Raw genomic sequence first — 12,786 nt, forward strand, 5'->3', positions numbered from 1 at the left:
TTCAGCTGGACCATATCCTGGAAGTAAGTCTCCTTTGCTTTAGAGATATGAACAGAATGACCCCTAAGGCCCTAGACCACACAGAAAAGATGCAGGACCACTCAGGCCCTGAAACTGTGCCTTGGATTTGAAACTAGTTGACCCAGTGGTCTTAGACTCTAAGAATAGAATACTGTGAGTGCCCCTCTAAAGGTTTATCGGGACGCCTGGACAGTGTTTGATCCCTAGACTAACAACAAAGGCAACATTCAAGTGACCCCACTCCCAAACTAGATTAAGTAATCCTACAGTGTGTGTTCCCGGCCCACAATACTTCCCCAGTGCATTCATTGCTCTGGCTGTGATTGCCTACCCCCTTGTCTGTCTTGCCAACTGGGCTATAAACTCCGCTACCATTTAACTCAGTGCTATCCCCACTTTTTAACACGTAACAGAGGCTCAGTATATCTTCCTAAAGGAAGAAAGTCCAGCAACTTCCTTAAAACATCTACCATCGTTGGCTCGAAAAATCAACCTAAAGTATTCGCGTTCTCCACTCCCCCAGTTCTTCCCCAATACCCCTGCAGAGGAAGCCTCTTCTCTAGTTTCACCATTTGGGCCACTTGGATATCTGCTCGGGATGTTCCTCACCACGTTGTTAATCTGTTCAGTAAATTGTGCTCAAAACCAGGATCTCGTGTACTGGGCCCCATGGCAGGAGTTCAGCAGGGAATGCTCCACTATCCCTCATGGAGAGGCTCACAGAATAAAGTGAGCTTGGATGAAGCCTCTGATTTTCAGAGAGGCCACTAGCCATTAGCCAAAATATTTCTGGATCAGTAACTATACCCTATCATCAACTTGACTCTCTAAAAATTACAATGTGGCTTTAGGACCTGGTACATAGCGTTCACTCAATAAATATTTGTTGGATAAAGGAATGAATGGGATAGGATGGGAATTTCAGTGAGCTTTTATTGCTCTGGGCTGATATAGGAGACATGCAGCAAATAAAGTCATTTATTTGAGGATAAAGCTAATAAAGTAAATCTTTAATTTGAGTAAGTCTAGATTTTGGAACCCACTAAGGTGGTATACCCTGAGAGTTTACTAACATTTCAGAAGTCCTCTGAGGAGCAGGTGATGCCTCTCATAAACATTTCCTGTCACCAACTAGGTGAGACAGGGTTTTCTGATACCACTGCTAAGCATGTGCCCCCTGAATTCAGAGTTCTCCCCAGAGATCTTCTAGCCTGGAAAACACTGGTTAACTAAACTCTCTATACTTCCAGGCACCAGAACATTCTCCTGCTTCTGAACTCTTTGGCTCCAAAGAGTAACTTGCTGGATTCTACACTTTCCTTTACTCATAATCTCAAATTATTTTGTTTCAGGCTTGTCTCCATGGCTGGAGACAAGGCCAGAAAGGCTGAGCCTTTAAGCGCAGGGATCTTCATAAATTCTCACAATAGTGGACACACAGTAGGCGTTTCATAAGTAAGCTTTTAAAATTTGTCTTCAATGTGTAGCCCTGTCCAAAGTCTCCAAGAGAGACATAGTGTGCATTGGAGAGGAGAGAAAGAACACAACCCTCATCTTTCTAGAGCTCTCCAGACAGCTTTCACTTACATTCTCTCTGTGCCCTCCATCTTCTGACAGTGCTCTCAAAGGCTACGGACAATAAGCAAAACCGTAAAACGAAATCACCTAACACAATTTAAATATGGTAGATTAGATGCTAGGCTGGAATCTTCCCTTTCGATAAAAGTAAATGCCTGCACAGACGATGATCGATCTCAAGCTTGACAGGAATTTCACTCATTCTCTAAAGTCTCCTGACACGTTGAGACCTCAAGCAGGGTGTTGAAGGGTCAATTTTTTGGTACCAACACTGACTCAAAAAGATTATTCTCCTGTGAGGTGAAGGAGAGGAAAGAAACGGGGGCAGTGAGATTTTTCCATCCACTCCACCCAGAGGGTCATTAATCCAAATGAGGCTGGGGTGGGTGGAACTCAAACATCGCCCATTCAACCCACACCTTCACCCAGGGTTGTTAAGACAGAAGCGCCCCTATCAATCTTCGGGTTGAATCAATACCCCTCCCGCAGAGACCCGCTCTCAGGAAACTGTGACAGGAGGAAAGGTCAGGAACACGGGATCTGGACCGGCTGTCGGGGAACAGCGGGCCCGAGCGCCCCCCACGGAGCCTGCTCTCAGCCAATGGGAGCCGGGATGATGAGATGAGGGGCCGCTGCTGGACCAATCAGGCTCCAGGCTCGGCCAGGGGGAGGAGATGGGAGGAGAGGCCGGGGGCGATGGAGACAGAGCTACATCAACAGAAGTTTCTCACCTTGGAATGCGAGGGACGCTCCCGCATCTCCGGCACATCTTCAACTCGTCTCGGGAGGAGCGCCCCAAGCTACTTTCCCAACTTCCTCACGCTGCTCCCAGCTCGCGAGGAGAAGGCTGCTGAGAGCCCCTACCTACTACGGCTGGCCTTCTTTTTACGTTGTCTGCAGGGAGAAAGGAGGCGAGGGACAACTTGGTGCTGGGGAACTGACCTCTGTCCTGGTGGGCCTCTGGCTGGGGAGGGTCGAAGAGGAGTGGCTGGGCCGGGGAGACTCCATGCGGGGGCCATGGACAGAGCAGCGCTCCTGGGACTGTCCCGCCTGTGCGCGCTGTGGGCAGCCCTGCTCGCGCTGTTCCCCTGCGGAGCCCAAGGAAACTGGATGTGAGTACGGGGGCAGCAGGGGCGCACGGGGTTTGTGGCAAAAGGGATGCCCAGCCTCAGGGAACTTTCAGCTGAGGCTGGAGAGGAGAGGCGGGACCCTAGGGCGGGCGACCTAAATTTCGGGTAAACATCTGGGATTGGGGAGGAGAGCAGGGCAGCGGCTGACGCTAGGGGCGGCCGTGTCTTACAGGTGGTTGGGCATCGCCTCCTTTGGGGTTCCGGAGAAGCTGGGCTGCGCCAACTTGCCGCTGAACAGCCGCCAGAAGGAGCTGTGCAAGAGGAAACCGTACCTGCTGCCGAGCATCTGCGAGGGCGCCCGGCTGGGCATTCAGGAGTGCAGGAGCCAGTTCAGATACGAGAGATGGAACTGCCTGGCGGCCGCCGCCGCCCCGCCGGACACCAGCCCTCTCTTTGGCTACGAGCTGAGCAGCGGTGAGGCCCGGGACGCTCGCAGCTGGCGCGGGACGGAGGGCAGGTCCTCCAATTCTTGTAAATAAAGAGTGCTTGCGTGGTCCCGTCGCTCCCTCAATCCCCAGAGAGGTCCTTTAGTGCAATGAAATTGGGGGCGACGGAAGCCAGACGCGGGTGCAGGTGCGGTCCTGGACGGGGTGACACCCCAGGTCCCGAGCGGGGCGCGTGGAGCTGTAGCTCTTCCTCCTTCCCGCGGCGCCCGGCCGGAGTTGGGGAAAAGCTGACACTCCACCCCGCCGACCCCTCGGACCCCGTAGCGCCCCCCTACGTGGGTGACCAGCTGGAGAAACATGATGTCGGCTGCAGGGAATGCCGCTGCCGCATCTGCTTTGATTTAAGCAGCTCCGCGGCGCACCGAGCCCTGGCTAATTGCAGCGAAGCCCCAAGCTGGTTGGCTCCTTACAGCACCGGGAAGACGGAATAATGGCGATTTTAAAGGGACTGTCCCGGGCAGCCCCACGTGAGGCTAGCTCGAGCACTACTTTAGTTCTCCCCTCTATTCCTTTCCTTCTACCTTTTCCCTCCTGTGCGCACAGCCGCGGCGCGGGAAGCTGCAGTAACACAAAGTTCCACTTCCACCGGCCTAGCAGTGACTTGGTAAGGATAAAGGTACAGAGGTATCAGCAGATTCAAAGAATTTCAGGCCCTGGGCGCTGAAAGGTTCTTAGTTGTTTTTCACATTCATTTCGGTTCCCCCTCCACCTTTGACCCTTCCCCGCCGGCTCCCTACACTCACCGCCGCCAAAGCATCGCTTTTGCCCCGCTGCGCTTTGGCCGGCACACCCTTCCGAAGGAGCCCTGACTGCCTGCAGAAAAAATAGAAAAGAAGAAGAGGATGTGTTCTTCACAGTTGCTGAAATGTAGAGGCATCAGCTGTTGAAAGGGTTTATTGGACAACGACGTGATAACGTTTCTACTCCAATCTAAACATCTCCAAAGGGGGGGAAAAAGTCGCCTGCTGAGTCCCTTCTAGTCCATTTTATTACTGTTTTAATGGGACTTTAATTTTCAAAGATTTTAGCTCAAAACCTATTGCAAGTGTGTTACATCCATATTCAATAGTTTTCCATAACAATTCTTTTTTTTTTTTTTTTGCTGATGACATTTCAATTATCTTTAACTGCCTTTAATACTGTAAGAGGATATAATACTGTATGAGAATATTTATATAATATTTAACTTTCATATTAATATTGTTTTTCAGGACATCCTGAAAAAATCAGTCTTTGATGTGAAAGGAAACTGCAACATTTATCTCCTTATTGCTTTGGTCTTTGCTTAATTTTAATTTGCATTCTGACGTGTATTTTTTATACAACAAAAGTCATACCAAATTTTTCAGCTTGTGTTTTCTGATAACACATTTTAAATTTAACGAGAAGGGTGAGCGGGACTCCTTTGGGCATTGTATCACTATTTACGTATCCATACGAGGGATTTTAAATTCAACGTGTATTTATAGAATTTTTATTGTCTGTTAAGTGCTGAGCTGGATGCTGACATACCTTTCAAATTTAAAAAATAAACAGATGATATTAAGGTATGAGGACAATTTATGATATACAATATAGGAAAATCATACGGAAAATTAATGTTGCTTTTTTAAAAGCTGAGAACAATATGAAATTGTCCTTCTTAAAATATGTACTCATTAAAGCACCCATTGAAAAGTTGCTTCCCTGATAAGAAGATAAGTAGAAGACTTTGTTATGAACATAAACAGAGAACGGTATGACTCACTCATTTAGCAACTTATGTTTTATTCTAGGCACCAAGGAAACAGCATTTATTTATGCTGTGATGGCTGCAGGCCTGGTGCATTCTGTGACCAGGTCATGCAGTGCAGGCAACATGACCGAGTGTTCCTGTGACACCACCTTGCAGAACGGCGGCTCAGCAAGTGAAGGCTGGCACTGGGGGGGCTGCTCTGATGATGTCCAGTATGGCATGTGGTTCAGCAGAAAGTTCCTAGATTTCCCCCTCAGAAACACCACGGGAAAAGAAAGCAAAGTACTGTTAGCAATGAACCTACATAACAATGAAGCTGGAAGGCAGGTATGTATTAGAAAATGGAATAGAAATCCGGTGCCTTTAGGTAAATAACACTAGGATTATGCTTCTGGATCAATCTGACAAAATGGTTTAAAAACCAAACGTTTGCAGTCTAAGAATATATATGTATATGTGTGTGTGTGTGTGTGTGTGTGTATGTAAAATTATGTGTATGTTTATTATATATGTATAACAGCAAGTATATATATATATATATATATATATATATATATATATATATTCTTTCATGAGCCTGTACAGACCATATTGATTTAGTTTAAGTTTCCATCTGATGTGAGTTGAATCTTGTTATAGAATATATTTGTGATTGTATAGTTCGTATACCTAAAACACCAATGACAAAATAACAGAAGTACAAGCGCCTGTTGGGTCATTTTATTCCACCCTCTTAGATGGTTAGTTGCAGAGCCAGAATAAGACTTACAGTATCTGCCTTTCTAATGGGACTGAATCAAATTTCATTTTTTTCAAATTTGAATTTTCATTATATTTTTAAATCTATATTTTAGTAGGCAATGACATCTAAAGAAGTTATCAGTTCTGTGCTTACTTTCTCTAGCAAAACATTCTTGAATACATTAAAGAATTCACAACTCAATATTTTTTGTAAAACAAAATTTATTTAAGGGAAGTAGTTATGTTATTATAGAGCAATGTAGATCCACTGTAAAAACTGATAAATACAGATAAATGTAAAGCAACTATAGATATATTAAATATTTTGATATTTTAAAATATAGATATATTAAAGATCTAGGGAGAGGGAAATTTGAAGAATCACATCTAATTAACCTCTTTTATGAATGTTTTAATGCTAAATTTTCTTAAAATGGAGTAAATTTGTAGCTTAATTTAACTTTTATGTATTTACCTTAATGAATATTGACATAATAAGCTTTGAGTTCTACAACACAGTTGAATTACTTGGTAATTCATAGTGACTTTCCAAAAACAGTCAAAACCTCTCTTAGGAATATAGATTTTCGATTTTGTAATAATCTTTTCAGGATGGGAATATCACCACATATCCTATATTATTGTAAATATTCAATAACCTGTAAAGGTCCCAAAGTAGTCATTGCAATCTGCCACATTCTCCTGCAATAAATTAAAATGAGTTGCAGTATCTCTTAAGAATATTTAAAGTATATGCTGCATTTGTTTTACATTTTTGGAAAGTGAATAAATGGAACTCTCTTGGAATAGTTGCAAGTTTCAGCCAGTTTTCTTTACTTAACCACTTTGGTTTAGAATACAAAAAACGAAAACTCAATAAATATATCACCATAACACTTCAAATTCAAATTTGACTATTCAGTTCTATTTGAATATTGATTCAAAACGTAAGATTCGAAAATAGGAAAGTCAGTAAATAGCTGTGTAAGCTTTTCATTTTTTTTGTTTTGAAATTTTAAGTTAATTTATCTCACTAAAGTAACTCCTGCTAACACCATAGTTATGCACAGGTCTCTTCTTGATAAAGTTTTACATATAAAAATAATTAAATGAATGAGTTTTTGCTTCAATTTAAATAATATCCAATAAAGGAATTTTTATTATTTCTAACATATTAATATAAAAGAGGTTAAAGGTAATTAACATTTGTTCTTTAAAACTCTAAACTAGAGAAAAACATCAAGTCAAATTAATACATTTTAAAAACAAGAAAACAATTGAATAAATATTTAGTATCACCTTAGACCTTAAATCTTCTTTAGTCATTCTTTAAATAATTTGGTAGAGACTAAAAAAGCTTTAATCAGAAAACAAAACTTCAAACTCATGTTATAATTCATTCTTTTGAATAAAGCTGTCTCCAGACTTATGAAAAGTCCTAAAGTATTCTAAAATGTATTTTTATTAGCAATATTAGACAGCTATTTAGTTTTATTCCGTCTTATGTGGCTTTTTTTCAAATTAGGTAGCAATATTTGCCTCTGTAACTATTAACTTTGATCTATTTATATTCTGATTTTTTTAAAAAAACATACAACTATTCAGCATCAATTTTAATCTACTGTTTGTTGGCAATAAAACAATCTCCTCACTTTACTGAGGTTTTCCCTATTATGCTAATTACGCCAAAAAAAATTCAGCCTTTAGGTATATACGCATTTTGTGTAAATTTCAGTTTTCTCTACTGAATCTTTTTTTTTTTTCCCCACATTGGTCTAGATGGAATCTTAAAATATTACAAAATATTACCTGGATATTTTGAGGGTACTACACTGATGTTTTTGTTGGTCTTTTCTCGTGAACTATTACAATTCAAAACATTTTAATATTTTTCTTTCCATTGGTGGTCAAACAAACAAACAAACAAAAATAACCAACACCAGCACCAGCACCGGAACAACAACAAAAATCAACCAGGTTTCCAAGATATTACCTAACGTGGAAGAACAAAAAACTACATTTTCAGTATTGGCAATTAGCAGTTTAATCTAATAGGTATATCCTTCTGAGTAAGGTTCAAGGTCTGCATTCAATTGAGCTGATTTTCCTCATCTCAAAATCCCAAACGCAAAACGTAGGAAAACGTTCAGAGAAATGTGGGTATGGGCGCTTAGTAGTGCTGTGAGCAGAATAGTTGATTTTCTAACCGTTGACCTTAAATACTCTAATTCTCACTTGGTTTCTGACACCATTCCTAAAGTTATGACTCCAAGAATAATGTTGCCGAATGGTGATTGTCTAACAGAACGATGTGGTGTCTTCCAGGGGCAGAACTTCTGAGAATAATATGACTTGGAATATTTATAGGTATTTCTTTTGGTGTGCTTAAAATATTTCCATTCTTCCCATGTTCACCTCACAAACTTTTAAGCTTCCCTACTCCATAATTTGTTTTATGATGAGTAACTCAAAAAAGTGGCATGGGCCCCACCCCCAAATTTCATTTATCTGTTTCAGGAATATTTACAAGTACTTGAACAACACACAAGTGTTTTGCTTTTCAGCAGGTTCATATATATTTTGGGACTGAAAGGGACAAAATGGGTCAGAGAAATAGGAATACTGCAATTAGCCATCCAGTTTATGTCACCGTTTTCATAAAAAACTTAAACAGATCATCTGATAGTTGACAGATGAAATGTCACAAAATGTTCCATAACAGTTGGGTTTTTTTAGTCATTTCTGTAAAGCTTGGATAAAGCAACCTACCGAAAAACAATCACCTCCGGCTGTGTTACCTCTGAGTCAAAACTAACTCCTTAGACCACTTCTCAAACAGTTTCTAGTTTTACATTAAGTGTTAATGATACATCTTTCCTATTTCCCTTCATCAGAAATTTATCAAACCAAGACTTAACATAGGGAGCCCAGTAGATTAAATGCTATGCTCCTAATTGCTCTCCCATAGTTTAAAAAGATTCCACCAAAATGTGCACATCTGTTTGCAATAGTTAACAAAACATTCCTCTGTTAATATCTTTATAAACCTTTACAACTCAGCGAAGTAGAGAAAGGAATTTTCTCATAACCACACACAACTCATTCGCTTGCTCTTCTCTTACTCCTCCTGTTAGAAAATCACTATGCTATCACTGCATCTCAGAATGGCTATTTGACATCAATTAAGAATCCTAGCTGAAACGCTCCAGAATATATATTTTTGGAGTGTTCATTCAATTTCCTTAAATATATTTGTATTTTCCACTTTCATTTTTCTCTGTTCTACCAAAATTATCCTGCTGCATATAAAGACTTTATATCATATATTACCATCTATCCTTATGGAAGACAAGTGTCTCAACCAGGCTATTTATTTTTCTGTCAAATTGGAATAATAAGCAAGTACACGTTCATGAACTACCTACTATATGCAAGGCATTTCTTCCTATAAAACTAAATCAAGTAAAATAATTTATGAAAATGTGCTCTGAGAGTTAAATTCTGTGTGTGTGTGTGTGTGTGTACATGTTATCTGCCCTTGAACTCTGCATTTCATCACATTCTCCTAGTGGTGGTTGCATTGCTTTATTTTATCCCTATTTGTCCAAGTTTCTTCCTTGGAGTCTTACAAGGGTATAATCATTTAAATTGCATGTCAAGTTCTTTGTCTTTCTATCCTAGAATACCAATATGAATAGTATTCACATATATAATAAAAATACTATTTCTTTCCTTATACTTATCGTTAAAGACAAAAAGGTAATGGAATCGAAAGATAATGAATTAAGTTCCTTAAAAATATCTCTAGAAAGTTTAGTTAACTCCACGTATTTAAAAGTTTCTAGTTTTCTATGGCAGGAAAATCTCCCCAAAATACGGATACAAATTCAGCACGTGGTATCCCTGGATTCAAGATCAGTTTTCCCTCTTATCCTTCACACCTGTGCAGTAGTGTGTCACTCTTGTGTCCTAACACTGTTGTGGGCTGAGGAATTGGAGGAAAACCCAGCCAGATCAGGGTCCCCCAATATCACTGACTTCCTGGCAGTGACTCTTTTGTTGAAGAAAGTGGTCTTTATTACTTCCTCTTGATTCAGATTACCAACAGAGGATGAGTTAAAACTGTTCAAGTGAGCTAGACTAACCATTCAATGAGTATTTGGTGAGCATCTATTCTGCCCTCCATGCTTTGCAAATTGGCAACACCATAGGTGATGTCTGAACTGGTTAATAAAAGAAAAATTCAGCTCCTCAGTCAAGAATCTGAGCGAGAGGCAGCTCTAAATCACTAAGTGATGACTGTAACGAGCGTTGATCAGGTTTAAACACATAAAATTACATTCTTAGATTTTTGGCTTTCTTTGGACAATTTGTTTTGCTGTTACCTGGCATTGATTGAGCTCTCTTTTTCTCATATCCTTTGGGCACTTAAAATCTGAACAAAAGTAGGCAGGTCACATTAATTTGAACATTTATTTGCCTGGAGACTTTTTTAAAGTGGAAGGCTTTGTGAATATCAAATGCCATAAATTTAACCAAATAAGCTTGTGTGCCAAATTGTTTTCAATTGAAAGGTAAATTTTACCTGAGATAATAAGAAATAGACATATCTATTCGCTTCTTAGTTTCATGAGTTCAAAACAAGCGTATGTGTCGTATCCTATAAAAGACAGTGTTTAAATGTTGTTCGGTTTATTATTTTAAACACTAATAAAAAGTATTGAATATTACATAAATCAATACCATATGCTCTCATTCAAGGCTGAAAATATAACAAATTGTTTGAAATACTCTGTCTCATTAGATAGTTCAGAAACTTTAGTTAATTTGTTAGGAAATGTAACATTCCACAAACATGTCAATGTCAACTGTGGTACAAAATAACAAAGTAGAAACCCCTGTCATTTTATAGTTTTGATAAGAACTGTAAGTGGAATTTAAGCGGTGGGGTTTTTCCTTTATTTGGCGAGATTACACACATAATTTCCAAGTTATCGAATGGCTAGATCCATTTTTTATTTTACCCAGCCTGTTGACAGAATGTCAACTCTCCAGTTAGTCCTGACGACTTATTAATCTGCCCTGCCATCCTCTGGGGATTGAAGGAAGTTATGCTGACTGGCCGGTATGTAAGAAATTAGAACTATAAACTTTTATTTTAGAAATCTCTGTATTGTTTTTGCAGTTAGCCCCATTTGAAATTTTATCTCAACTCTTACCGTACCTTCTTCTTCAGGGACAGGGGGCATTTATTTTGACCTTCATGTGTGTCAGGCAATGGACTCTAACCCATGTATGTAATCTCATTGAATTCGTCTAGCCGAACAGAATAACTCAGCACTTAGAATTGAAAAATCATATAAATATTATACCTTTTCTATGTTAGGAGGGTGCTACTGATCCATCAAGAGTAGGACATATGTTTTGAATTAATTTTCCAGAAGAGGGGAAGAATTGGCTGGGAGCCACTGCACTCTCCAACCCCCTCTTTTGACCAGCTTAAGTTGATTAGTCAGGATTTCTCATGTGTCCTGTGAGCAAGCGATAGCATATCCCCCCAGACCCCTGTGAATATAACTGACTTTTGCAGTGATCAAACCTGAGAACTGTCAGTTCAGTAGCTCTCATCCTTGGATGCTCTTGGAATCATCTGAGCAGCTTTGTAGAAGTCATTGCCTGGACCCCACCTTGACAAACTAAATAAGAATCTCAGGGGTTATTTGTAAAGTTCCACAGGTGCTTCTGTGTGCATACAAGTCACCTGAGGCTCTTATTAAAATGCAGATTTTGATTCCGCAGGTTTGGTGAGGGGTCTGAGAGTCTGTATTTCTCACAAGTGATGCTGGTGCTACTGGTCCATGAACCACACTCTGAGTAGCAAGGTGCTAAAATGAACGGTATCGGGAACATAGAGACACTAATGAACATCCTCTCACACCCAAAATTAAATGAGAGATTAGAAATAAAAGTAGCTTCCCTTTGTTATCTCAGCTAATCTCTGTTAACATTATTAGCCTGGTCTGCAGCTTTAAATTAGACTCAGAAAGGTTTGTTCTGTAGGGTGGAGAGAAAGACAAAACATTTGAATTCTAAGCCATCTAAAAGATCCTTTACGTGCAAAATCATCCTTATTTTTAAAAACTATTATTATTTTATTTCTATTATTTAATTGAAGTATTTTTAAACTATTATTATTTTATTCAATTTTAATTGAAGTATATAACCATCGTTTTTATACAGGAGTAAACAGATCCAGAAAGTTAAGTGATTAGGCTGGTAGTGCTTCTGTTCTTGAGTAAAACACTTCATGAACGATGTTTCACTCAATTCCTGTTGGTTTCAGGCTGTCGCCAAGTTGATGTCATTAGACTGCCGGTGTCACGGAGTTTCCGGCTCCTGTGCTGTGAAAACATGCTGGAAAACCATGTCTTCTTTCGAAAAGATTGGCCGTCTGTTGAAGGATAAATATGAAAACAGTGTCCAAATCTCAGACAAAATAAAGAAGAAAATGCACAGGAAAGAGAAAGATCAGAGGAAAATACCGATCCACAAGGATGATCTGCTCTACATTAATAAGTCTCCCAATTACTGTGTAGAGGACAAGAAACTCGGGATCCCAGGGACCCAAGGCAGAGAGTGCAACCGCACATCAGAGGGCGCAGACGGCTGCAACCTCCTCTGCTGCGGCAGGGGCTACAACACGCACGTGGTCAGGCACGTGGAGCGATGCGAGTGCAAGTTTATCTGGTGCTGCTATGTCCGCTGCAGGAGGTGTGAAAGCATGACTGATGTCCACACTTGCAAGTAACCACTCCAGCCTTGGGCAAGAGTCCCCAGTGACACACGTACAACGGGAGTGGCTCCCACTGTGCGGGGCTGGGGAGCCGGACACCTGCCTCCTCAGAATTCCCAGATCCTCGAGGCTCTCTCAGAAGTCCCTTTACCTGATCGATGTCAATGTCACGCACTAGGCATGTAGATTTCTTGGGATTCTAAAACTGAAAAAGTTTGAGTTCATATGCTCGTGGTTTAGGGAACAGATACTGAGGGGCAAGGAAGATAAACTGTCTCGTAAGCAAGAAAGAACAGGAAAGAGTCTTCATGCCGAGAGACCTGGTCCATACTCAGGATAAGA

At 40.5% G+C, this 12,786-nt stretch overlaps 1 protein-coding gene across 1 annotated transcript; it reads left to right on the forward strand.

Annotated features, from left to right (window-relative positions):
* Window positions 1-2,495: 2,495 nt before the first annotated feature.
* WNT16 (Wnt family member 16) lies at window positions 2,496-12,459 on the forward strand (the record flags this gene model as incomplete). Its single annotated transcript, XM_081244362.1, has 4 exons — window positions 2,496-2,711; window positions 2,902-3,143; window positions 4,951-5,237; window positions 11,995-12,459. The coding sequence occupies exons 1-4, from the start codon at window positions 2,617-2,619 to the stop codon at window positions 12,457-12,459; spliced, it is 1,089 nt and encodes a 362-aa protein (XP_081100488.1). The 5' UTR covers window positions 2,496-2,616.
* Window positions 12,460-12,786: the final 327 nt, after the last annotated feature.

The sequence above is a fragment of the Mesoplodon bidens genome (genome assembly GCF_964165515.1).
Source record: "Mesoplodon bidens genome assembly, chromosome: 9".
NCBI lineage: Eukaryota > Metazoa > Chordata > Mammalia > Artiodactyla > Ziphiidae > Mesoplodon > Mesoplodon bidens.